This window comes from Jaculus jaculus, chromosome 18 (genome assembly GCF_020740685.1).
Source record: "Jaculus jaculus isolate mJacJac1 chromosome 18, mJacJac1.mat.Y.cur, whole genome shotgun sequence".
Taxonomy (NCBI): Eukaryota; Metazoa; Chordata; class Mammalia; order Rodentia; family Dipodidae; genus Jaculus; species Jaculus jaculus.
In genome coordinates, this window is record NC_059119.1 from 38,979,268 (window position 1) to 39,005,514 (window position 26,247).

At 43.0% G+C, this 26,247-nt stretch overlaps 1 protein-coding gene across 2 annotated transcripts; it reads right to left on the reverse strand.

The window, feature by feature from the left end:
• On the reverse strand, window positions 1-26,019 carry Gpr75 (G protein-coupled receptor 75). Of its 2 annotated transcripts, none has more exons than XM_045137629.1 (2): window positions 25,924-26,019; window positions 1-4,959 (listed from the first exon to the last, which is right to left on the reverse strand). In XM_045137629.1, the coding sequence occupies exon 2, from the start codon at window positions 4,837-4,839 to the stop codon at window positions 3,199-3,201; it is 1,641 nt and encodes a 546-aa protein (XP_044993564.1). In that variant the 5' UTR covers window positions 4,840-4,959; window positions 25,924-26,019; the 3' UTR covers window positions 1-3,198. The 2 variants fall into 2 exon arrangements, with proteins under 2 accessions (XP_044993564.1, XP_044993565.1); XM_045137630.1 differs by lacking the exon at window positions 25,924-26,019 and adding an exon at window positions 12,656-12,676.
• Between the last annotated feature and the right edge of the window lie 228 nt (window positions 26,020-26,247).

Below are 26,247 nucleotides of genomic sequence, written 5' to 3' on the forward strand. Positions count from 1 at the left end.
TTTGTATTTTCAGTATTTTTATTTTCCAACCTTTATTTTAAAAGTACATTAAAGGCATCAGAGATACAAATCTGGCCTAAAGATTAACATAGGAATTCTTATAAAATATTTTAAAGACACATACTTCGCAGCACAGCAAAGCATGAAGAGAACTAATGTGCCCTACAGATAAATCATATTCAACTGAAGTCTCATTTCTGAGTTCTCCTCTTAGCCCTTGTGAGTAGACAAGCTACATATGTTGGTCTATAATGGCCATCAAACAGGTAGAGATGGACATATGGTAACTTATAAAGAGACGGTACATCTTTGTATCAATACAGATATTAGAGGGAAGACGAGAATCTAGGCCAGTATGTATTCAATGTGAATTAAATCAAGAATTTCTTGATGAACATGAAAAAACTGAATAACTTACGTGTACATGATTAGTTTTCTTTATGCCTCTCAAAGATGGGCTTCATGCTAGTTAAATCATCTCAAACTCAAGGGTCATATGGGAATATCTGACACTTAAAATGTAACAATCAGTAATTACTTTTGTTACAACCTTTTATTAAGTCACATTTTAAATCCCTGTCCCCTAAAATGAGATATACACCTCTAAAAGTGTGAACTATCTTCTTGATTGCTATTAATTATAAAGTTGTTTGCTTACTTACTAAATGTTAGTTTGTGAATCAGGGCAAATGTTTAATTTGTGGACCAGGCATTATAATGCACAGCTTTAATCCCAACACTCGGGAGGCAGAGGTAGGATGATCGCTATGAATTTGAGGCCAGCCTGAGACTACATAGTGAATTCCAGGTTAACCTGTGATAGAGCAAGACCCTACCTCAAAAAAAAAAAAAAAAAGGTTTAATTTGTAACTTGCCAAAATTCTTCAAATAATCTTTAAAAAGGATATTAGATTTTTAAAAATTCTTTGTGAAAAGAATTACATCTAACTCATAAAAATACTAATGAGAACAATATGATAAAAATATAAAAGTACAGCTGAGCTGGCCGTCATGGCGCATGCCTTTAATCCCAGCACTCAAGAGGCAGAGGCAAGAGGATCGCTGTGAGTTCTAGGCCACCCTGAGACTGCATAGTTAATTCCAGGTCAGCCTGGGCTAGAGCAAGACCCTACCTCGAAAAAACAAAACAAAACAACAAAAAAGTGCAGCTGAGATAGGTAATCATGACTTGCAAAAGTAGTACTCACCTACAAAAAAGTGATAAGTATTTTATAAAACTTAGTACCAAAAAAAAAAGTAAACAATGCAGAGAAGGAAAGGAGGGAGGGAAGGTAAGAAGATGCAGGTACAAAAGTCAGTCTTAAAAACTTCATCTTGCACAAGGGGCGCACGCGTCTGGAGTTCGTCTGCAGAGGCTGGAAGCCCTGGCGCACCCATTCTCTCTCTCTCCCTCTATCTGTCTTTCTCTCTGTGTCTGTCGCTCTCAAATGAATAAATAAAATATGAACAAAAAAATATTAAAAGAAAAACTTCATCTCACACTTCAATCTTAAAAACAAAATAAAAGAAAAAGAAAAAGAAAAGAAACGGCTGGGGAACACTGGAAGTTATTGTCCGTGAGGACGCTGAGCCTAGTTCTGGGCGAAGAGCTACTATCTTTCAGTGCCTCCAGTGATCTTGACTTTGGGAACAGCCTGAGGGAGGGTGCCTTTAATTATTATATTTTCTGATTTGCAATAGTAATGTTGAATATAACAGTTTGTAAAGACAGGTTTTATATCTTAATGTTTATTTTGAGTCTAAAAGTTAGAGTTCCAAAATTCTAGTGACTTCAAATACTAACTGTATGAATAAAATTATTTTTATATAAAAATATGACTTCATAGTTGTTATTCTAGGAATCACAGATTATGTAATAAAATCAGTTTCAGATGTAAAAATACTTAATTTAGTCACGCATATCCAGGTAAAGATTAATGGGGGAGAAATAAAATAATTAGTTTGGGCCTGGAGACACAGTTTAATGGTAAAGTGTTTGCCTAGCATGCACAAGGCCCTGGGTTCAGTCTCTCATATTACAAAAAAGAGAAAAACATAGTTTGAAAATAGATCACCTTATCAATTATTCTTATCATAGCAACATATTAAAAAGAAATTATTTCTAAATAGTTATATGAATACTGTTAGGTGGCTACTAAACTCTTACACAGAAAGCCAGGTGTGGTGGCTCACTTCATTAATCCCAACACAAGGGAGGCGGAGGTAGAAGTTCAAGGCCATCTTGGAGCTACAGAGTGAGCTCCAGGTCAGCCTGGGCTAGAGTGAGACCCTGCCTCAACTCCTCCCCTTACCCCAGAAAGAAAAGAAAAGTCAGAACTTTGTCAATCACATCTCTGTGCCTTGTTAAGTAAAAGTTTGCCTAATTCATGACCATAGTCCACACTGCCTTTCACATAACAAGTCCCTCCCTTGATGAGCACAGTGCCTGCTGGCAGGACGGTGCTCCTCCTCTAGAGAGCTGTCTTTTCTGGAACAGAGCAGAGCATTGGCAACAAGTACAACCGCTTTCCTTTTAAGACAAACAGAAATAGCTGCTCAACTGACACCAAACATTACTGTCTCTAATAAGATACGACAGTAACCATAGTTCTACATTGTTAGGTGACTGTCTCATAAAAGGAAGTTACTTAATGCTGTGTGAGACTGTTTGGTTAAGGACAGAAGTATAGGTTCTAATTTTCTCCTTTAACAATAGAATATTTATTCAAATTAACCTGCTACCTAGAAAAAGTATCTTATTTTAGTACTTCAGATACTAAAATCTCATATTCTTATAAAAACGTTTCAGCAAATTCTTTTTTAAAATTCCCCTTTAAAACAGTTCAGAAAATGCTACTTTGAAGACCTATCATACTGACTCCAAGGACTGTACAGTGGCCTTCCTACTTCCACCCAGTGGTAAAATTGCTCCTGACATCTTGTAAAAGGTGTACAAAAGACTGTGTCAGAGGTCAGGGTAAAAAAAAAATCTAAAACAACTTGTACATCAAATCTTAAAATGCCAAGAGGCTACAAAGCACATCTAGATATTAATATTTCAAACAAATGAAAAATGGCCAACTTTTAAGCTAGTTGGCTTTCCATATTTTAGTTTGTCACTGACCTCAGAATTTGTTTTCAAAAGAAATCAATCAGTATGTATTTAGAAACAACCATTAGCATAAAATTCTCTAGACTTTAAACAGAGGGGATAGGAATCTGCTTGGTTGAAGTGCTATCATATTCTCGCATTAAGTCATTCGTGGTATGATAATGTATGGCAATGTATGAACTCGCAAATCCAAAAGAGTTTAGGGGCTGTAACTCTCTTGGACTGGTCTCCTCCTGGGAAGGGCTGCTGTTATAGATGCTATAGTATGCTTCAATGCGTGTGTTGATGGGGGTCGAGCTGCTCTGACCATAGTGTTGATGTCCAGCAGAGACTTTGGGACTTACTACACTTTCCTTTGAATGACTTGGACCACAAGCCTGGTCCACAAATTTCTTCTGTGGCTTTGGAGACAGCATGTAGGCAGAGTTTGTTTCATGATGGGAGGATTTGTTTCTGTTGACTTCAAGGTTCCCTTTACCCATGGCTCGAAGACGAGTCTTCTGTTTGCAGCAGAAAAAAGCCAGATTAATGTACTGGAGGCACCAGAGTACTTTCCTTCTCAGCCCTACACTGTTCCGAGAATATATAAAAGGGTTTAATCCTGACTTGAAAAATATAAGGGTAAACCCAAACAGTTCGAACTGGTACAGGATGAAGTTCCCATTGTTGGACAGAACCACCTGCACCAAGGAGATCCCCAGTGGAAGACAGCACACCAGGACAGACAGAACTATGATCACACAGGTGATCACCGCTTTGGAGTCCTTGGCAGTGGAGAGGTTGATGGCTGACACCAGCTGGAGTCGGCTGGCCGCAAGGTTTGGCAGCTGGCTGGGATTCTTGGTGTATCCATGTGTCTGAACATGCTGCAGTTTGTTGTAATTCTGATTCCTATACAGAGCTGGCATGGAGCATTGCATTGGGTCTCCCCTACCTGTGGCAGGGTCCCCCATGAAAGGCGGGGGTCTGGAAGCATCGACTGTGATGACAGGACACTTTCTAACTTGAGTGTTCTTCTGAAGGGTCCGGGCAATCATGATGTAGGAGACAGACACCACAGTGACACAGAAGGTGAAGTCAACCACATAGAGGGACAGAACGGCTTTCCCTTCCCCGGCCATCAGACTGGACATGGGAAGACAGAGGTGGGACTTATTAGTTCTCAGTGTGGCCAAAGTAGCAAGGGTGAAACTGGTAGCCCAGAGAAGCAGGGTGAGGAGCAATGTGCAGGGAAAGGAGGCAGGGCGGTTAGGCTGTTTGCCCAGAACCATCCGGAGCCGGTGCAGGGCAATCAGGGCCACCATCTTCAGGGACATGATGATGAAGCCTGAACTGGTAAGGTGGAAGGTGAAGCAGAACCCATCTGGGATGCCACCAGCTGAGCTGAGGAACATCACAAAGATGAACATGGGGGCTGTGACTCCACAAATAAACAGGTCACAGAAAGAAAGGTTCAGGATCATGAAATCAAAGTTGGTTCTGAATTTCCTAAAGGCTGGGTCAAAGAAAGACAAGAAGACAATGAAGTTGCCATAAGAGCCCAGACAGAAAATGACAGCAAGCAGAAAAATGCAGGTCACCAGGGTGGCCATGTGGACCATGTCCTGAGGGTCCTCCTTGGCAGAGGTGCTGTTCCCTCCCTGTGAACGAGGCACATGGAGCAAGGTGGCATTGGGAGTGTTCTGAAAGAGGTTGGTGGAGTTCTGAAGGAGGTCGGTGGAGTTCATCTTCAAAGAGAAGTGGCTCTTTCTTCTGTTCTCCAAAAAATTCTCACCAGGAAGGGAGTGGGGACTTCAACTCACACATGAGTGAGCAGATGTGCCAAAAGAGGCCCAAGGCAAAGCAGCCTGCAAACAAAAACAAACACCCAGAGGCAGGAAGGATTACTGTCAGAACAGAAAGGATTAATGACCACAGTGACTGCATTATATTTTCACAAAAGCGTTAGAATTTTTTAGTCTTATTCCTGTTTGGGAAAGTATTTCTCTTCACTTCAGGAAAGACATTCCACGTCAGGCGCTGGAGATACACATGGATATGACCTCTCCACCAGAGGTCACCATTTCTAAGGAGAGGTACTCCAGCTATTAGGGCAGCCTGACCTAGCTACAGGGTATTATGGACACAGAGAAAGAAGGGAACCAAACCCAGCTGGGGGAGGATCTGGAAAAGGATGAAGGGAGCTTTGGTGAGGAGACAGATTCAGCTGGGTGAAAGGTGAGGGGCAGGAACTAAAACCTGGGAGAAGGAGAGTACAACTTTATAAGGGAGGGACTTGGGCAACTACAGGATGTGTTTAAAATACAAGCAGGAGAGTGGTGTTGATGCATAGTGTAGTCCTTCACTTAACTCCTGGAAATCAATAATTTTCTCTCTCTAGTTCTTTCTTTAGGAATACTTCATTTTCCAAAATTATTTCTTTTCCAGCTTGAGATTTCTTGGCCAATTGAATAGTTTCCTTTGAGAAAAAACTCTGCAAAACTTTGTAAGAGGGGAAAAAAAAAATCAAAGTAACAAAACAGCCCTAGAAACACATTTGACATTTACAGGTTGTAAAGTACCATTTTGGCAGCTAGGGATATAGTGCGATGGTAGAGACTACCGAGCATACGTGAGGCCCTGGCTTTCTCCCCAGCAACCACACACACAGCAAACTTAATGACCATTATTTCAACAGGAAGATCTTCATAATAAGACTGGAAGCATATGTTCTTGAGTTTATTTATTTATATTAATTACATGTACACCATAGGCCAGTAGTATGCTAGAGGGAGAAGGTACAAAAATGATGAAGAAAAACACCGTAAGCCAGGCATGGTGGCTCATGCCTTTAATCTTAGCACTTGGGAGGCTGAGGTAGGATTGTTGTGAGTTTGAGGCCATCCTAGGCTACAGAGTGAGTTCCAGCTCAGCTTGGGTTAAAGTGAGAACCTGCCTCAAAAAAAGAAAACAGAAGAAACTTGTACTTTTTTTTAAAATATTTTTTTGTTCATTATTTATTTATTTATTTATTTGAGAGCGACAGACACAGAGAGAAAGACAGAGGGAGAGGGAGAGAATGGGCGCGCCAGGGCTTCCAGCCCCTGCAAACGAACTCCAGACATGTGCGCCCCCTTGTGCATCTGGCTAATGTGGGACCTGGGGAACCGAGCCTTGAACCAGGGTCCTTAGGCTTCACAGGCAAGCGCTTAACTGCTAAGCCATCTCTCCAGCCCGAAACTTGTACTTTTAAATTAAATAGTATCTTTCCTGCTCCTTCCTTTTTTTCATAACCCTTTTTTCCTCTTATGCATGTAAATAAAATGTATACTCACAACCAATGTACACTGTTCCCAACTCCAAAAATATGTGTGGCCTGATGTCCATTCTGCTCTCAAAGAAGATCCCAGCAAGGCAGAATAAGCTCAGGGCTATGTTCTTGACAACTGAAAAGCATTGGCTACAATCCAACATTTTAGGTCCAACCCATGGCACTGGTTAGAATATTTGAACCCAGCTCCATCTGGACCCCAGAGGTCACCCCAATGGTCAATCCCTCAGTTGTTGGATAAGGCGGGCACAGAATGTGCCAGGCCAGTGAGGTAGTGATTACTGGGCTCCAAGAAGCAGCTATGGACTATCTCCAAAAGACATCTCGCAACATGTAAGTACAGTCACACCAGTGAGAATCAGACAGAGAGTAGTTCTGGGAGAACCACACCACTAAGTGGTGTCCTGCATTAAAGAAGAAGATAGCCTCTGCTCCATCTGTAATGGTCATATGGTGCAGATCAAGACAATGTGATAAATTCCTCACTCCCAAGTGAGACCAATGTTTCTGTATTTTCTTTAAAAGAAGCTGTATGGGACAGAAAAATATAAATTCTGAACTTTTGTTACTTGGTGATTAGAATTAAATATTAATGAATACTTCTTGTTGTTTTCCATTTTGGGCTGTATACCTGTTTTGGAAAAATACTGATTAGCTTTGTAGTGAAAAAGGTTTTTTACTATTTGTAAAAACCTGTTGGGACCTAGGTGGATGGCTCAGTGGGTAGAGTATTTGTCTTGTGAGCATGAGTATGTGAGTGTGGATCCCCAGCATCCACATAAAAGTCAGGTGTGAAGCCAGGCATGGTAGCACATGCCTTTGATCCCAGCACTTGGGAGGCAGAGGTAGGAGGATCGCCATGAGTTCAAGGCCACTCTGAGAATACAGAGTGAATTCCAGATCAGCCTGGACTACATTGAAACCCTACTTCAAAAAACCAAAAACAAAAACAAAAAAAAATCAGGTGTGGGCTGGAGAGGTGGCTTAGTGGTTAAGGCACTTGCCTGCAAAACCTAGGGGCCCAGTTTCAATTCCCCAGCACCCATTTAAGCCAGATGCACAAGGTGGCACATGCTTCTGGAGTTCATTTGCAGTGGCTGGAGGCCCTGGTTCACCAATTCTCTCTTTCGTTTATAAATAAATAAATGTCAGGTGTGATGGTAATAACAGCACTTGGGAGGCCTAAAGACATGTGGGTTCCTGGACCTTACTGGTTGGCAGATCTAGCCTACTTGGTGAATTCCAGGTTCATTTAGAGATCAAGACTCAAAAAATAAGGCGGACAGTGATTGAGGAAGACACCCGATATCCATCTCTGGATTCCACAAGACCTGCACACACACACACATGCACACAAACACACAGACATATGCAAAAAATTAATACCTGGGGTTAAGTTATGAAAAGAGAAGGAATATAATCACATTAGAAATCCAGACATGATGTCATACACTTTTAATGGCAGCACTCATGAGGCTGAGGTAGGAGGATCACTGTGAGTTTGAGGTCAGCCTGGGACTAAAGAATGAGTTCCAAGTCCTCTTAGGCTACAGTGAGACCCTACTTCAAAAAACAAAACAAATTCCATTTGAGGAGCCAGAGAAAACAGAGAGATGGCAAGAAGCAAGATGGCAAAAGAATTAAACTAAGAAAGAAAGAAAAAAAGAAAGTAAGTGAGAGCTTTAAGTTCCTTTCCCACTTCCCAGTTTCCTGCTCTGGCTGCTGGCTTGGGGCTGCCTAAACTCTGCATCCCCAACTCCTAGATCCCCCACCCTAAAGGGTGCTCCACAGTGTAAATAGGCTCTGGCTCCCATTTCCCTCGTCTCCTCCCAGTTCCCTGGTCCTGGTACCCCTGCTGCTGGTTTGGGGCAGCCTGGCCCATGAGTATGTACTCCATAAGCAAGCCTTTTGCTCTGGCTTCCTGATTAACTGGGCCCTGTGTTCCCAAATTCCTGTTCCCCTGAGCCACAGGGTCCATGGGCCACTGTGGGAATTGGTTTCTTGCCCTGTCTCCCCATCGCCTAGTTCCACAACCCTTGCTGAAGAGTGTCCACAAGTGGAGCAGGTCGTCCAGAGCTCCAGCTCCCTACCTCCTAGCTCCTCAGGTGCCTTTGAGGTACTTGCAATCTCCACAACCTGCACATCTGCGGTTATAATGCCATCCTTCACTGATTGAGTTCACATTTAAAACAGAATGCTCACTGAAGATCCTACAAGGACAAATACTTGCTTCCTCCTCAATAAAGTAAGCATTTTGGGGCTAGAGAGATGGCTTAGCAGTTGAGGCACATACCTGTCAAGCCTAAGGACCCATGTTTGATCTCTCTCCAGATTCCACATAAGCCACACACACAAAGGTGACATAAGCACAAGGTTGCACATGTGCACTAGCTGGTACAAGCATCTGGAGTTCAAGCAGTGGTGGAGGCCCTGGAGCGCCAGTTCTCTATCTCTCTCAATCTCTTCTTTGCTCTCTCACTCTCACTCTCTCTAAAAAAAAAAAAAAAAAAAAAAAAAACACAACAAAAAACAGATGTTTCCTCAAGATGGGTAGACCACAATGTGTGCACATGCATGCACGTACACACACACACACACACACACACACAACAACAACAACAACAAAAGTCAAAAATTAAGACATTGCCATTAAGGATTCCTAGTCCCACAATGGAAACCATAAAGAAAACAACAGAAATTGAATCCCCAAATGAAACCTCAACAAGCTATGTGACTCTAATCAAAAGAATTTCTGGGGCTGGAGAGATGGCTTAGCAGTTAAGCGCTTGCCTGTGAAGCCTAAGGACCCCGGTTCAAGGCTCAATTCCCCAGGACCCACGTTAGCCAGATGCACAAGGGGCGCACGCATCTGGAGTTTGTCTGCAGTGGCTGGAGGCCCTGGTGTGCCCATTCTCTCTCTCTCTCTCTATCTGCCTCTTTCTCTCTTTGTCTGTCACTCTCAAATAAATAAATAAAAATAATAAACAAAAAACATTTTAAAAGAATTTCTGAAGTGGAAGCAAAGAATAAAAAAGAAATCATATAAATGAAATTGAACAGAACTGTCTCTTAGAACACTCATCTTTTATCACTAAGCTTAACTTAATTGAAGAAAACCAGACATGAATTGAAGGTGAGTCAACAAATGAAGAATCTCAATAACCAGCTGATTAAGCTTAATGAAGATATAATCAAATGCAAGAATAAATTCTAGGAATCATTTACAAAATCAGACCTTGAACTGAAATCAACCTCATAAAAGAGATGGACATGATGCAAAATAACACAAAAGAAAATAAAAATCAAATAGAGCTTTTAAGAACCTATCTAGAACCCCTCACTAACAGAGCCACTCATGTGGAAGACAAAAGCTCTGACCTAGAAGACAAGACAGAAAAAATAGATAAGGAGACCAAAAACTTTGCTAAGTTTAAAAAAAAAAAAATCACACAAACCAAGTAAGAGGGAACTGTGGGATACCCTAAAATGACCAAATATCTGGATTATAGGTATATAAGAAGGGGACAAAATCCAGGTCAGAGGCATAGAGAACATATTCAACAAAAGTATTGAAGAAAAATTTCCCAATTTTGGAAAAAAAGAGGCCCATCCAGATACAAAAAGCCCACAGAACACCAGACAGGACCAAAGAAGAAACTCTCCAAGAACATGATAGTTGGAACTCTTAATAATGAAAACAAAGAGAGAGTGGTAAAAACAGCAAGAGAGAAACAATGCACTACATACAAAGTCAATTCCATCAGAATTACCTTATATTTTCCAGTGGAAATCCTGAAAGCTAGGAGGGCCTGGAATGAAACACTTCAAAGTCAAAAAACTATGGCTTCCAGCCCAAACTACTCTACCCAGCATAAGTGTCCCTCATAATAGATAGTGAAAAGAAAATTTTCCATGAAAAAGTCAGCTTTATAATTACATGAACACAAAGCCAAATCTATAGAGAATACTACAGGGAATAATCCACACACAAGAGCCTACAAGAATAAGATCACAATAACCAAAACCCAAGAAAGCACCAAACCCCCAAAGCACCCCATCATGGCAGGGATTACATCGAACCTCACAGTTATAGCCTTAAAGATTAACGGTGTTAACCCATCAAAAGACACAATTTAACAGGGTGGATCAAAAAAACGTACCCTTTTGTGTTCTGTCTTCAAGAAACCCATGTCACCTGTGAAGACTGATGCCTTCTCAGGATGAAAGGATGGGAAATGACATTCCAAGCAAATGGAAATAAGAAACAAGCATGTGTTGCTATGTTAATATCTGATAAAATAGACTTCAAACCAAAAGTAATCAAAGAGGACAAAAAAAGGCCACTTGTTACTTCATCAAGGCAACTATCCAACATGAGAACATCACCATCATAAACCAATATGCACAAAACACAGGTATACCACAGTTTGTTAAACGAAACCTACCTGACAACAAAACCTCAATGAAATCAGAAGAATCACCAGCATATATTTCCAAAACCTCTACTCCACAAAATTGGATAACCTATAAGAAGTGGATGAATCCCTAGACACATTTCATCTACCAAAACTAAACTCAGAGCAGATTAATCTCCTAAACAAACCTATCACATCCATAGAGATTGAAAAGGAAATCAGGGCTGGAGAGATTGTTTAGCAGTTAAAGCACATGCCTGTGAAGCCTAAGGACCAGGTTCGATTCTCCAGATTCCATGTAAGACAGATGCACAAAGTGGTGCATGTGTTTAGAGTTCGTTTGCAGTGGCTAGAGGCCCTGGCATGCCTATTCTCTTTAATACATAAATAAATAAATATAAATCTTAAAAAAACTAAAAAGAAAAATTTAAAAGATAAAGAAATAAAAAACCTCCCTGAAAAGAAAAGTCCAGGACTAGATGACTTCTCAGCTGAATTCTATCAAACCACTAAAGAGCTGAAAAGATTATTTTTGTCAAATTGTTTCACATAATCAGAGACCAGGGAACCTTCCCCAACTATTTTTATGAAGCTAGCATCACCCTAATACCAAAACCAGTCAGAGATACAAGAAAAGAAAACTATCCCCTGATGTATCCTGAACAAAATCCATGCAATTCAAATTATCCACCTTGATCAAGTAGAGTTCATCCCAGGGATGCAGGGATGGTTCAACATATGGAAATTGATCAACATAATATACCACATAAATAAACTTAATTGCAAGAACCACATTATCATTTCAATAGACGCTATGGTGGTTTGATTCGGGTGTCCTCCATAAACCTTAAGTGTTCCAAATGCCATGTCCCCAGCTGATGGCAATTTGGGAACTAAAGTCTCCTGGAGGCGGTGTATTTTTGGGGTCAGGCTCATGGATGTTATAGTCAGCTTCCTCTGGCTAGTGTTTGGAATACTCTCCTGTTGTTATTGTCCATCTGATGTTGGCCAGGTGGTGGTATCCACCCTCTGCTCATGTCATCATTTCCCCCCTGCCATCATGGAGCTTTCCCTTGAGCCTATAAGCCAAAATAAACTTGCTCTTGGTTGGGTAATTTCTGCCAGAAATGTGAACCTGACTGCAACAGTATAGTTGGTACTGAGGAGTGTTGTCATTTGCTGCTAGATACCTGACTATGTGGCATTGGCCTTTTGGAGCTTGTTTTCAAGAGAAATGTGGAAGGATTTGAAAACTTGTCCTAAAAGATGCCTTACAGTGCTGTAAGTGCTGTATGATGGACTTTTCTGGTCAGAGTTGAAAGACCTGAATGCAGTAAGAACTATGGACTATGAGGTTTGGCTTATGAGGGTGAGAAAGAGCTTTGCTTGGACCTGACCAGAAGCAGTTTCTATGAGAGGCTTGCTGTTAAATGTGTGTCCTGAGAACATGTGCAGGGTTGCATTGCATATAAGTGGATTGGTGTGAGCAAAGGGATATGGCACAGAAATGAATTCTTGGGGCAAAACTTCTGCCTGTTCAGCTGCAATTGGATGAGGGATTATAACATTTGAGATTGGGCCAGATGACCTGCATTAGGACAATGGGAAGAATGTAGACTCTTTTGAAGGGGTCTGAATGCTGAAAGAGTGTCCTGTTCTTCAAAGTCTGTTTTATTCTCCCATGGATTAACATGTTGGTAGACCACCTGGTATTATGGAATATAATAAATGCAGGAAATGAGGGTCATTTGAATTTGCAACACAGTTTTGTATTTTGGAAATGGCCATGGGCAGTGTGAAGCAAGCTTGTTGTATTACCTTTATGGAGACCCGATGGAGTCATCAGGATAAACCATGGGTTGCAGTGGAAACCTAGTGGAGATACCCAAACTGTGAGATGGCTGCCAAGGAGAGCTGCAGGCACTGATGAAGTTTTCTGGAGCTGTGAGTAGCCTGGGTTGAGGGGCAGAATTAGAACACCAGAGACTTGCCATTGGTTAGTGGAGATTTGTCACACTGACTAGAGTTGTTAGACCAGGGCCTACAAAGTTTGATGTTTGTCCTACTTAAATCTTGTATTGGTTGAATATTTCTTTGCTATTCCCAATGCCTTCTTTTGCAGTGTGAATGTTTATTCTGTGCCATCAAAAGAAACACCTCTGGAGATATGACCATACCCAATATAAAGCTATACTACAAAACTATAGTAACAAAAACAACATGGTACTGGCATAAACATAGAAATACAGATCTCTGGAACAGAACCAAAGACCTGAACCTCCCTCACTCTCTACAGGTACTTGATTTTTGACAATGATTCCAATAATGCAGACTGGAGAAAATATAGCACCTTCAACAAATGGTGCTAGACAAATTAGATATATAGAAAAAAAAAAATGAAACCAGACCCACTCATCTCACTATATACAAAAATCAACTCCAGATAGATTAAAGACCTATTAACCTATAGACCTAAAACTCTTCAAGTGTTGGAAGAAAAAATAGAAGGAGCCCTCCACAATATAGGACTAGGGAAAGGCTTTCTGAACAATACCCCAGTAGCCCAGGAAATTAAATAATCTCTCTCTCTCTCTCTGTCTTTGAGGTAGGGTCTCACTCTAGCTCAGGCTGAGCTGGAATTCACTATGTAGTCTCAGGGTGGCCTTGAACTCATGGCGATCCTCCTACCTCTGCCTCCCGAGTGCTGGGATTAAAGGCCTGGCTCGAATAATCTCTCAACCAGTGGGATCTCATGAAGGTAAAAAGGTTTTGTACAAACATACCATAAGCAGAGTCAATAGATTATCCACAGAAAGGGAGAAAATTCTTGTCAACTATACCACTGAAAAAGGCTAGAACTACAAAGAATTCAAAAAACTAAACAAAAAAAAAATCAAACAACCCATTGAAAAAAAGGGGTAGAGAATTGAATAGGAAGTTCTCAGAGGAAGAAATACAAGTGACTAACACACCTTAGGAAAATGTTCAACAAGCCAGGAGTGATGGTGCATGCCTTTAATCCCAGCACTTGGGAGGCAGAGGTATGAGGATCACCATAAGTTTGAGGCCACTCTGAGACTACATAGTGAATTCCAGGTCATCCTGGGCCAGATCAAGACTGTATCTTGGAAAGAAAGAAAGGAAAAAAATAAAAGAAAAGAAATGGAAATGTTCAACATGCCTAACCATTAGGGAAATGCAAATTAAAACAATTATGAGATTCCACCTTACTCCTGCAAGGATTGTAATCATCAAAATATCAAATGACAACAAATGTTGGTGAGGATGTAAAGATGAACCCCCATTTACTGATGTGGGAATGCAAACTTGTATAACCACTATGGAAATCAATATGGAGATTCTTGAAAAAGATGAAAATAGGACTACCAACAGACCCAGTTATTTCCTTACTGGGTATTTACCCTAAATGCTTCATGCTTTGCTGCAAAGATATTTGCTCAACCATGTCTGCTCAATTCATAATAGCTAAGAACTGGAATCAATCCAGATGTCCATCATTGGACTAATGGATAACAAAGTTGTGGTACATTTACACAATGGAATTCTACTCAGTAGTAAGAAAGAAATGATACAACAAAATTTGTAGGAAAATGACTTAGAACAGACTATACTCAGTGAACACACATAATCATAGACAAACATCACAATTATCACTCATCTGTGGTTCCTAACCTGGATCAGTTTGAGTTGCTGGCATACCAGATAGGCAACTTGAAGCCCAGACATAGGGATAGAAGGGTTTGGGGGAAGGGAAGGCAAGGTGAGGGGAATAAGCACAAAACTAAACCCAAAATGAACTGGTACCATATAAACCTTTCTTCTTGAAGGTAGACTTTTTATATATAACCCTCAAGAGGAGTATGGGGGAATGCCCAAAAACAAGGGCTCTGGAGAGGGTGGCATGAAGCCCAACCCTATAAATCTTTTGCTCTGACCTATACCTCACAGTACCAGAAATAGGAACTACCCACATTGAGCTGTTGATCAAAGAGACCTAAGAGGTCCCCATCTATCAAAGCTTCTATAAAAACACTTGACTACTCACTTGAGGTAAAAGGTAAGACGCTACTGCTGACGACACCATAAGCTTGCTAACATAAGATACAGAGAGATCTGGCTGATATTCAGAAGAGAGCCAATCCCCAGATAGTCCATCTACTGCTCAAAAGTGCTACATGAACTACTGGGGAAAGTGGCCAACACAATGTGAGTAAGCAGGGGTCTAGCTCCTGAGAAACAACCAGCCTGACAAGATGTACATACAAGTACAAAGGTGACACATAGCCTTGGTGGGTAACTAATGGCCTTCTGATTGGTTAAGAGATCTGATCAGTGGATAGGAACCCATATCTGGAACTGGGAACCAGGTATAAATCCCATGGAGACAAAGATTATGCTCTCCAATGTCAATGTCAAATCTTTGGCTAAAAGAGGTTCTACATCCAACAAATGCTCCCTAAATTAATAATGTTTATCCAACTTAACCTATGCTGACTTTACTCTCTGTTGGAGAATCTGTTTTTCTTTATCAGAAGGTAGTGAGATCCAAGGAGATAACCAACCCCTCGAATTTCAGTCAAGGGCCAGGTGAAACCACAGAAGAATTGGGGAGATAAGCAGGAGTGCTGCTTCCATGATAAGCCTGACAATCAGCACCAAGGTGAAGGAGACAGACACTGAAGATACTCAACAAACACCAAAGCAGAAATCCAGAGGCCCCTAAGAACTCATCAATGAAATAGGCTTAAAACTCACCCACAATGGCTCAAAGAATTTTGAGGAAGAGAGAGCAGAAAGAGAGCAGAAAGAGCCACAGGTTGGTAAGTCTGCCCAGAGGCATTGCCTCCCCTCAAGTACCTTGCTGCCTCTTCTACAATGCATAACCCATGATTCCATGGGGAATACCAGCAACCCCACTGAGGAGGGCCCCCTATAGAATGGGGACAGGGAGGAGGGAAAAGATGGTACTAACACATGATGTTTCCAACAAAATATGTTAATATAATAATAAAGAAAAGAAAGAAAGAAAGAAAAAAGAAATAAAGTAGGTGATACTGAAGTGGAATGATGGAAATTATGAAACACTGGGTAGGAGGTGACTGTCAAGGGGAAAGTGAGATGATGAGGTACCAACATTAATCAAGGATGAGAGCAAGGAGAAAAAAAAAATGATTTAAGCCATGCCTGGTGGCACAGGCCTGCCTGTAATCCCAGGTATTTGAGATAGAGAATTGCAAGTTCAAGGACAGCCTAGGCATCTTAGTGAGACCCTGTATCAAAATAAAAAGTAGGGCTGGAGAGATGGTGGTTAAGGCACTTGTCTGTGAAGCCTAAGGACCCAGATTCAATTCCTCAGTACCCACATAAGTCAAATGCACAAGGTGGCTTTCTTCACAGCCGAAGAGCAGGATAGAATCAGGAGCAGAGCTCTAAAACATGTCATGGGACCAGCTGGGACCCCCACTAAGGATCCCATCTGTCAGAAAGGGCCTTCCCCGTCACCTGACCAAACTGGAACCACAATTCAGACCCAGGTAAGGAGGCTCTCAAAAATTACCACCAGCTTCTGTTGATGGGAGCTGAGGCACAGAAACCTACAAATTTGTCCAAGATGAGTGAAGTTATGCAGGGACGTGATGAGTCCCTTGCAACATTCCTAGAACACCTTTTAGAGGCCTACAGGACATCACTCCTATAGATTCCGAAGCTGCAGAAAGTAGGAGATCTGTGAATATTGCTTTTGTTTCTCAGTTGGCTTCAGATATTAGGAAGAAATTGCAAAAGCAAGAAGGATTGAGGGAAAGTTATTGTCAGAATTAGTGGAGATAGCCATGTGGGTCTTTTATAACAGGGACACACCTGAAGACAAACAGGCTAACAAAATTGCCAGGGTCATGGTGGCGGCTCTTCAGGAACTGTCCTACAGGCCAGTAACATACCAGAGAAAACAAATTCAGAAGCGCACTCCAACAAGCAGAAGGCCACAATTAGACAAAGATCAGTATGCTTACTGTAAGGAAAAGGGACATTGGAAAAATGAGTGCCCAAAGTGGCCAGAGAGAACTCTTAAGGTTTTTACAGCTGAGTGAACAGGACTGATAGGGCCTGGGATCCTTACCCCAAGACCCCCTGGAGCCCATGTTCACAATAAAAGTGGAGGGCAAACTAGTTAAATTCCTATGTGATACTGGCACAGCCCACTCAGTTATAAAGAAGCCAGAAGGATCCCTGTCAGGAGATAAAATGTTTATACTGGGAGCCACAGGTTCCCAGCAAGCCTGCCACTGGCCAGAGGGCCAAGTCACAGACTTAGGAGGAGGAGCTCTTACTCACTCCTTCCTAGTGACTCTGGACTGCCTGTACCCTCTATTGCACAGAGACTTATTACACAAACTACAGGCAACTATCTCCTTCAAAGAAGACCACACCTAGCTAAACATTAGAGGGCAGCACCCTGTCAGGCTGATGCTCACCTGCCCCTCAGCAAGGAATACCTCCTAACTACATCTAGTGTGGTAGCCCAGGAGAGTTCTTATCTAACAGACCTCCAGGGCTATAACTCCAGGGTGTGGGCAGAAAACAATCCACCTGAGTTGGTATATCACCATGCATGGGTAGTGGTCAAATTGACTAGTCAAGCCTCTCCAATACAAGTCAAACAGTATTCTATCAGCATGGAGGCAAGAAGGGGTTTTGCAGTCCACATCAGGCAACTGAGGGAAGTGGGGATCCTGGTCCTGTGTCACTCACCATGGAATACCCCCTTTCTACCAGTTTGTAAACCAGGGACAAATGATTTCAGACCAGTCAGGATCTGAGAGAAGTGAATAAAAGGGTTGAAACTATACACCTAACAGTTCCCAACCCTTCCACCTTTCTCAGCCTCTTGCCTCCTAGCCATCAAGTGTACACTGTGTTGGACTTGAAGGACGCCTTCATCTGTAACCCTCTGGCTGAGGTGAGTCAGCCCATATTTGTCTTTGAGTAGAATGACCCTGAAGGAGGCTACTCTGGACAACTGACCTGGAGTAGACTACCACAGGGGTTTAAGAATTCTTCCACCCTGTTTGATGAGGCTCTTAGCCAAAACCTCTTAGCGTTTAGGCTGCTCACCCCAAAACAGCCCTACTGAAGTATATGGATGGTCTCTTTCTAGCTGCAAAGGATGAAAAGGACTGTAATGGGGCAATTGAGGATCTATTGGAGGACTTAGGGAAGAAGGGCTACCAGGTCTCAGCCAAAAAGGCCCAACTTTGTACTTCATCAGCTATATACCTGGGTTATAACTTAAACCAAGGAAAAAGGACACTCTCACAGGGATGTACTGAAGCCATCCTCAGAATCCCTCCCCCACCACCAAAAGACAAGTGAGGGAATTGGGGGGGTCGGTTGGATATTGCTGGCTCTGGATCTTGAGTTTTGCAGAAATTTCAAAGTCCCTCTATTCCAGCACACGGGGAGGAAGCCCCCCTTAAATTGGACTGAGACTGAACAGCAGGCATCTGAACAACTGAAACAAGCCTTAGCACCAGCCCTGGCACTTGCACTGCCTGACATCCACAAGCCTTTCCAGCTACACGTTCCTGGAATGCGAGGTAGAGCACAAGGGGTGCTTACTCAAGCTCTAGGCCCTTGGGAGCGGCTGCCAGCTAGCTATTGTGCCTCAGAGCTATCGCTGCAACTGCAATGTTAGTGAAAGAGGCTGACAAGCTAACATTGGGACAGGCTCTCCACCTTGTGGTACCACACTTAGTGGAAGCTCTCTTGAGAAGCAGCCCTGACAGGTGGATGACAAATATATGAATAACCCAGTATCAGCCCCTGCTTTTAGACCAACTGAGGTTCAGATTCTCAGACATTTGCTCTCAACTGAGCCACCCTCCTGTCTGATGAGAGTCCTGAGGAACCGATTCATGACTGTCTTGAAAGCCTTGAATCGATCCAGGGTCTCTGACCTGATCTCACAGACATCCCATTGGAAGACCCCAATGGGGTGCTTTTCACTGATGGTTCCAGTTTTGTTTCCAGTGGAGTCAGGTATGCGGGGGTGGGAGTGGGCTCAAGCTCTTGGGCATGGAACCTCTGCTCAAAAAGCTGAACTGATAGCATTGACTCAGGCTTTGAGATATGGAAAAGACAAAGTCATAAATGTATACACTGATAGCTGTTATGCCTTTGCCACACTGCATGTACACAGAGCCCTCTATTGAGAATGGGGCCTGCTCACCTCTGAGGGAAAACAAATTAAAAATACTCAAGAGACATTGGCCCCGTTTGAGCCCATTTGGCTCCTTAAATGAGTGGCTATTATCTATTGCCAGGGCCACCAAAGAGGGAGTCACCAAGAGTCACTGGGGAATCAAGCGGCTGACCAAGTGGCCAGAGAAGCTGCCTTAAACCCAGTGGAGTCCCTTCAGGTTCTGGTGATGTCTCCTCCTCTTGAATTGCCCAACCAACTTGACTACATGGAGAAGGACATGAAATTTGGAGACACTCTCCAGGTCAAGACAGCGCCCTCCAGATGGAAGAAGTTGACAGATGGAAGGGTTTTTCTCCCATGCGCACTAGAATGCACACTGCTCAGGAATCTTCATGGCAGCACATTTGGGCCACACAAAACGGGCAGAATTACTTAGACAATGCAGCTACATCCCTGACCCTGGACCAACAGCCAAGAATCTAGTTACCAGCTGTGTCACTTGGCAACAAGTGAATTAATATGACCCTCCACTGGTGGAACCTGGGGTAAGATACAGAGGAATCTTCCCAGGTGAGCATTGGGAAATTGATTTTACTGAAGTTAAGCCTGGGCTTTATGGATATAAGTATCTACTGGTAATGGTGGACAGTTTCCTGAGAAGCATTTACTATAAACTGAGACCACTCAGAACTGTGAAAAAGCTGTCCCAAGATTTGACCTTCCCTTATCCCTGAGGTCAGACAATCGCCTGGCTTTCAAAGCCAATATATCCAAATTAATAGGAAAATCACTAGAAATAAAGTGGCACCTACATTGTGCCTATAGGCTGCAGAGCTCAAGGCAGGTAGAAAGGATGAACAGAATTCTTAAAGAAATATTAACCAAATTAATTTTAGAAACCAGCAGGGATTGGGTGAGTCTTCTTCCTGCTGCCCTCTTAAGGTTAAGATGCACTCCTTATAAGAGGGGATTTACTCCCTTTGAAATTCTCTATGGTAGACTCCCCCTATACTCCCTAAACTGGGAGAAGAACATCTGTTAGAAATTACTAACCATGACCTTCTCCAGTCCCTTCAGACTCTCCAGCAGATACACCCCTCAGTCTGAGAGGCCCACAAGGGTCCTGATTTAAAATTGCTACCATCTTCATTTGAGCCTGGAGACCTGAAGAGACACAGTCCTGGTAAACTCGAGCCTCACTGGCTCACCATAGTCCTGACAATTCCCATGCAGTAAAGGTAGCTGGGAAGAGTCTGTGGATACATCACCCCCAACTAAAGAAGGTGACCTCTGGGGTCCTAGTCATCCATTGGATCATCCAAAAACCTGAAGCTCAGCAGGATACCCTCAAGAGAAGACTGTCATGTGTACCATGTGAATGAGATATTGTCTATTGCTTCTTTTTGTTTGTACCATGTCTAAGTTAATATTCTTATGCTTAGCTTCATTGGTTCTAGTGGTTTTAACTGACAACTACAACAGAAGTCCCCACCAACCCTGAAATCTTACCTGGGAGCTTAGGGGTACTGCTACAAGTATCTGGGAAACATCCAGGAACCAAATTTACAATTCAGAGAATGAGAGAGAGAAAAACCATCAACCCCATCGGGTCTAAAACTCCTCCAATTGGCCAGATGCTACCTGAGGGCCAGGGGAATGCCTGCAGTCCCCCTGTGTGGACCCATCCAATTCCATGAGTCCCCTACCAAAGGTTATTCATAACTCTTGATACAGTCTTTAGAGTAATTTAGAGTAATCAATAACACTAAGCCTAACATCACCCAGGACTGCTGGCTTTGTTTAATCCTGAACCTCCGTCCCATACCATGTGGGTACTGGGGTAAACACTTCTACTGGAGAGACTATCTCCACTGTCTGCAGTCTGACCCAACAACAGGTTGAACAAACAGGTCTCTGCCAAGGGTGAATGAAACCTAAGCTTACCCTGGGGGACTTCCAAGGACAAGGGCTTTGTATAAAAACAATAAGAAAGAACAATCTCCTTATTGTAATTCATACTCCCAAGTCCTTACCCTTAAAAGGACTACTAATGGAGATAGCTCTTTCTTTCTTTTCTTTTCTTTCTTTTTTTAATTTTTTTTAAGGTAGTGTTTCACTCTAGCTCAGGCTGACCTGGAATTCACTATGTAGTCTCAGGGTGGCCTTGAACTCATGGTGATCCTCCTCTGCCTCCCAAGTATTGGGATTAAAGGTGTGAGCCACCATGCCTGGATGGAGATAGTTATTTCTTAATATCAATCCCCCCCTCACCCCACCTCCCAGCTTCTTGGTTTGCAATGTGTATCTGGAATTACTTCCTGTCTCAACTCATACCTTTTTGCTGACAACAGATGGAAGGATTTTTGGGTGTTGGTCCACATAGTTTCTCAGGTCTATCTATATGATGAAAATGCAGACAGAGAACATCTGGGAATTTTCTCCATGTCTTTTAACTTTAGGCAAAAGAAAGAAACTCCTATCCTGGTACCTTTACTAGTAGGCTTAGGAATAGTGGGATCATAGGCTATAGGCACCTCTGCTTTAGTTGTTGGAGACAAAATTTCAAAACCTCGAGCCAACAGGTTGATGCTGATTTGAAAGAATTAGAATCCTCCGTTAGTCACCCAGAAATGGTATCACAGAATAGGAGAGGACTGGACCTGCTGTTCCTAAAACAAGGAGGACTTTGTATGGTTGTAAGAGAGATTTGCTATTTCTATACAAACTACTCTGGAGTAATCTGAGAAAACATGTCTGTAGTTAGAAAACATCTCAAAGATAGAGAGGAATTCTGTAAAAATTCAGGCAAGTAATTGGTTATAAAAATTTTTCTTGGTCATCTTGGTTCACTACCTTGATTACTGCCATCTCAGGACCCCTAATTCTGTTACTTTTAGGATTAACTGTAGCCCCCGCCCCCCGCCCTACATTTTAAACACTCTAATCAAGTTTGTCAAACAGAGAACTTCCTTGGTAAAATTAATGGTTCTCAGGACCTTGATATGAGAGTATGAGCCTCTGGTAACTGACGAGTCTAAGATTTGACTGCGTTACTAAAACCAGTGGGGAATGAAACAACCTCTGGTGAACAGACCTGAAGGAAGCTGTCTTAAGCTGCTCGGCCATCTTGACATTCTCAAGAAGCCACAGGAGACTGAAGACTACCACAAAGCATCAATGACAAGAATGAGGATGTGGTTCCAGTAAAGGCATCTGGTGTTTGCTCTTTCCCTGAGGTCAAGATGGCCAGATATTTGGTATCTGCTTCATACCTGGTGCTAACTACAAAAATTCTGCATTTGTAATCATGCTTGCTTGCTCTTGTTAAAGACAATTACGGGGAAGGTGGGATAGCTGGGGAGTTTTCAGATCATTGTAAAGGAATGTGGGTTCTGCCTTTAAAAACTCAGTGTAAAAGTAGAATGGGACTGCTCTCCTCCTTGCTGTGAGGGAACAGACACTAGCCGGCTTAATAAAGACACTCCTTTTTTTTTTTTATGCAGGTGGTCTTCTGTTCATTTCTGGTCTGGGACTCGCCACAGTGTCTGGAATTTGCTTGTAGTGGTTAGACGTCCTAGTGAGCCCATTTTCTCACTCTCAAATAAATAAATAAAATAAAAAGTGAAAATGGAGTCAAGTTATAACTCAGTGGTACTGAGTACTAAAGAAACAAACAAGGAGCTGGAGAGATGGATCAGTAGCTAGAGGCTTTCACCTGCAGGCCTCATGATCCAAGTTCAATTCTCCAGTGCCCACATAAAGCCAGGCACATAAAGTAGCACATAAATCTGGAGTTCATTTGTAATGAAAAGAGGCCCTGGCACACACATTCTATATCTATCTCTCAAATAAGTAAGTGTATTAAAAAAAAAACACAAGAGGGCTGGAGAGATGGCTTAGCGGTTAAGCGCTTGCCTGTGAAGCCTGAGGACCGCAGTTCGAGGCTCGATTCCCCAAGGACCCACTTTAGCCAGTTGCACAAGGGGGCGCACTCATCTGGAGTTCGTTTGCAGTGGCTGGAGGCCCTGGCGCGCCCATTCTCTCTCTCTCTCTCTCTCTCTCTCTCTTGCTGCCTCTTTCTCTCGCTGTTGCTCTCAAATAAATAAATAAAAATACTTTATTAAAAAAACACAAAAACTAGACTGGTCCCACAAATCTTGTTTTGAAATGCTAACTCCTGACATAACTTCACTGGTTGAAGACATGGTTATTTGGAACTGTAAACATTTTTTTGTTTCTAAGCTATATTAGCAATATAATATCCACTGTGAATACAGAAGTATATTTTAAACCTAATTGTGGAGGTTTTTGTTTCTCTTCAGAAGTCTTGTTTTATACTAAACTAAATACAAGTTTTGGATGTCTTGACATACATTTCATACTTGAAATAAACAATTTTTTTTCTTGAGGTAGTGTCTCACTCTGGCCCATGCCGACCTGGAATTAACTATGTAGTTTCAGGGTGGCCTCGAACTCACAGCAGTCCTCCTACCTCTGCCTCGTGAGTGCTGGGATTGAAGGTGTGCACCACCATGCCCGGCTTAAACATTTATTTTTAAAGAAAAAAAAAGATTATTTGGAGTAACTCTGGGCAACTTTCACTTTATGTAGTTATGTATTTTTTCAATATACCTTTTTTTTTTAAATGGAGGATAACTCCAGGTTGGGAAATAAAGTAACAGATTTGTCAGTATCATTCATTTTACTGAATGTTTATGATGCATCAGTACCCAGTGCTCCATGTTATTGAACTCTGAAATAATTTCCGTATCTCCCTTTGCAGAGCAGGGCATATTCAGAGAGAAATAACTCAAGGAGGTGATAAAGCTTCAATCTAAACTAAGCAGGCCACACAAAGCAACAGAGACCAAGACAAGGACCCCCAGGTCAGAAGCTAATTATACCAGCTATGGCTTAGTAGTGGTTATTATATGCTAGGTCTTCATACTAGATAGAGGCTTCATAAAACATAATCAGCTTTTATTTCACTCTCACAATAATCCTATGAAATAGGTATTACAATCACTTCAACTGAAAGCTCCTGGAACACAAAATTTTATGTCTATACATGCATTCACTTATCTGTCTACATCTATACACACCACATACTTCTGAATACTTCTTGGCAAGCCTGATGGTTTCATTTCCAGTATAAAATAATTCTAAATCACTTCTATTGTGATAACTAATATAGGAAAGACTATGCAGGCTTGGAAGAGAAAAGACTAGGAAGGCAGAAGACAAAATAGAAGAAAAGGTTTGGACAGAAGCCTTCAGAGGCAATAAAGTAAATAAAGGGAAAGTCAATCCAGGTCTCAGCACTGACTTTAAGAAAGAGGCAGTTAAGCCAGGCATGGTGGCGCACGCCTTTAATCCCAGCACTGGGGAGGCAGAGGTAGGAGGATTGCCATGAGTTCAAGGCCACCCTGAGATGACAGAGTTAATTCCAGGTCAGCCTGGACCAGAGTGAGACCCTACCTCGAAAAGAAAAAAAAAAAAAAAAGAGAGAAAGAAAGAGACAGTTAAGTTCAGCACGGTGGCACACATCTTTAATCCCAGCACAAAGCAGGAAGGATGGCCATCCTGAGACTAAAGAGTGAGTGAGTTCCTGGTCAGCCTGGGCCTGAGTGAGACCCTACCTTGGGGGAGGGGAGAGAGTACTGAGGTCATAATTTAGAACAAAATTATGATGGCAGAAATATAAAACTCAGTACTTTGGATGACAGTATTATTACATAAATATTAGACATTACCAGTTATTTTCAACGTCAGCATCTTGTTTGGGAGCATAGAAAGGTCTGAAAAACGTGATTAAGGCCATAACATCAGAAACATTTTAAATTGGAACACCAGTTTTAGGCATACCTATTAGCTAAAATAAGAAAGAGCAGGGAATAATGCATGCTTCAAGAAAGTGAGGCAGTAGAATGGGGAGTTCAGGGGCAGCCTGGGCTACATATCAAGTTCCAGATATCGGGGATAAGGGATCCTGAACTAGCAATAAGAAACAGGAACTCCAGAGTTAATGCACCATGGATATTATTTCTGATATGTAGTAAAGAAACTGGTCGTGGTGGCATACATCTATAATGCCAGCAGTTGGGAGACAGAGGCAGAAGGATCAACGGGAGTTCAAGGCCAGCTTGGACTACATATCAAGACCCCAAACACAAAAGTCTGAAGAACCCCTAAATAATGTATGCCACTTTAATTTTTTAACCTATATTAGGACATTTGTATAGGCCTTTACAGGTTAACCATGACCTCGGTTATTCCAACTAGTTTTTCCCCTCTAATAATGTCTCTTTCTGGCAGACATTTTCAGAATCTAACCCTCACAAAGCACAAAGTTCTGAATTCTTATTCCCTACTGATCTGCACTGATCAGGAAAAGCTCAGCGAGGCTATGAGGCAAGGTCACTACGATTCAAGCCAGCTTTTAGATGATTTCAAACCTCTTGCTCATTCTAGTCCGTTGAAGTAACCCGAGAAGCCGGGAGCAGTTGATGGCTGGGGAGGAGGCTGTGGGGCACAGTAGTCGCCTGAGCATCAAGTGGAGTGGGTCACTGGAGAGCACAGGTTGACCTCGGGCCAGAGGGCGGCGATGGCTGGAACCTCCCAGGATTTGAGGAAAGATGGTGGTCAGGGAGGGCCTAGACCGAGGAGCTTGGAAGGGAATCAGGAGGGGGCTGGTGGGGTGCGGTGGCCTCGGCCAGGGCATGGGTGGCGGGCTGGGGGTTCCACCAGGGCAACGGGACGGGTGCACCGCCCGCGCCCGCAGGCCACCCGGGTCCCGCGCGCCAGCTCAGGCGGTCCCGACCCGTCCGGGCCGGGGTCGCTCTCCGCGGGGCCCGCCGCTTCTCACCTGCCGGCGCCCGCCGCGCCGCCCTCCTCCTCCGTCTCGCAGCTGCAGCCCCGGCTCTCCCGCCGGCCCGCAGGACGAAGGCTGGAGGCATCTTCGCCGCCGCCGCCTCCGCGCATCCTGGAGCCGCGGCAGGGCGCGGGCGCAGGCCCGGAGCCGCACAGGGCGCCGCCCTCCTCGGGCCGCGCGGCCCTCCGGGGTCCCGGCCGGCCGCCGGGCAGGCCCCGGGCCGGGCTTGGGTCGAGGCCGACGCCCAAAGCCTCCCCAGCTGGCTGGCGAGCGAAGGCGGGGGCGCCGGGAGCCCAGGCAGCGGGCGGGCCCGGGCGC

Excerpts from the sequence above, each read along its gene's own strand:
- Gpr75 (XM_045137629.1), bottom strand. The coding sequence starts at position 4,839 with ATGAACTCCACCGACCTCCTTCAGAACTCCACCAACCTCTTTCAGAAC.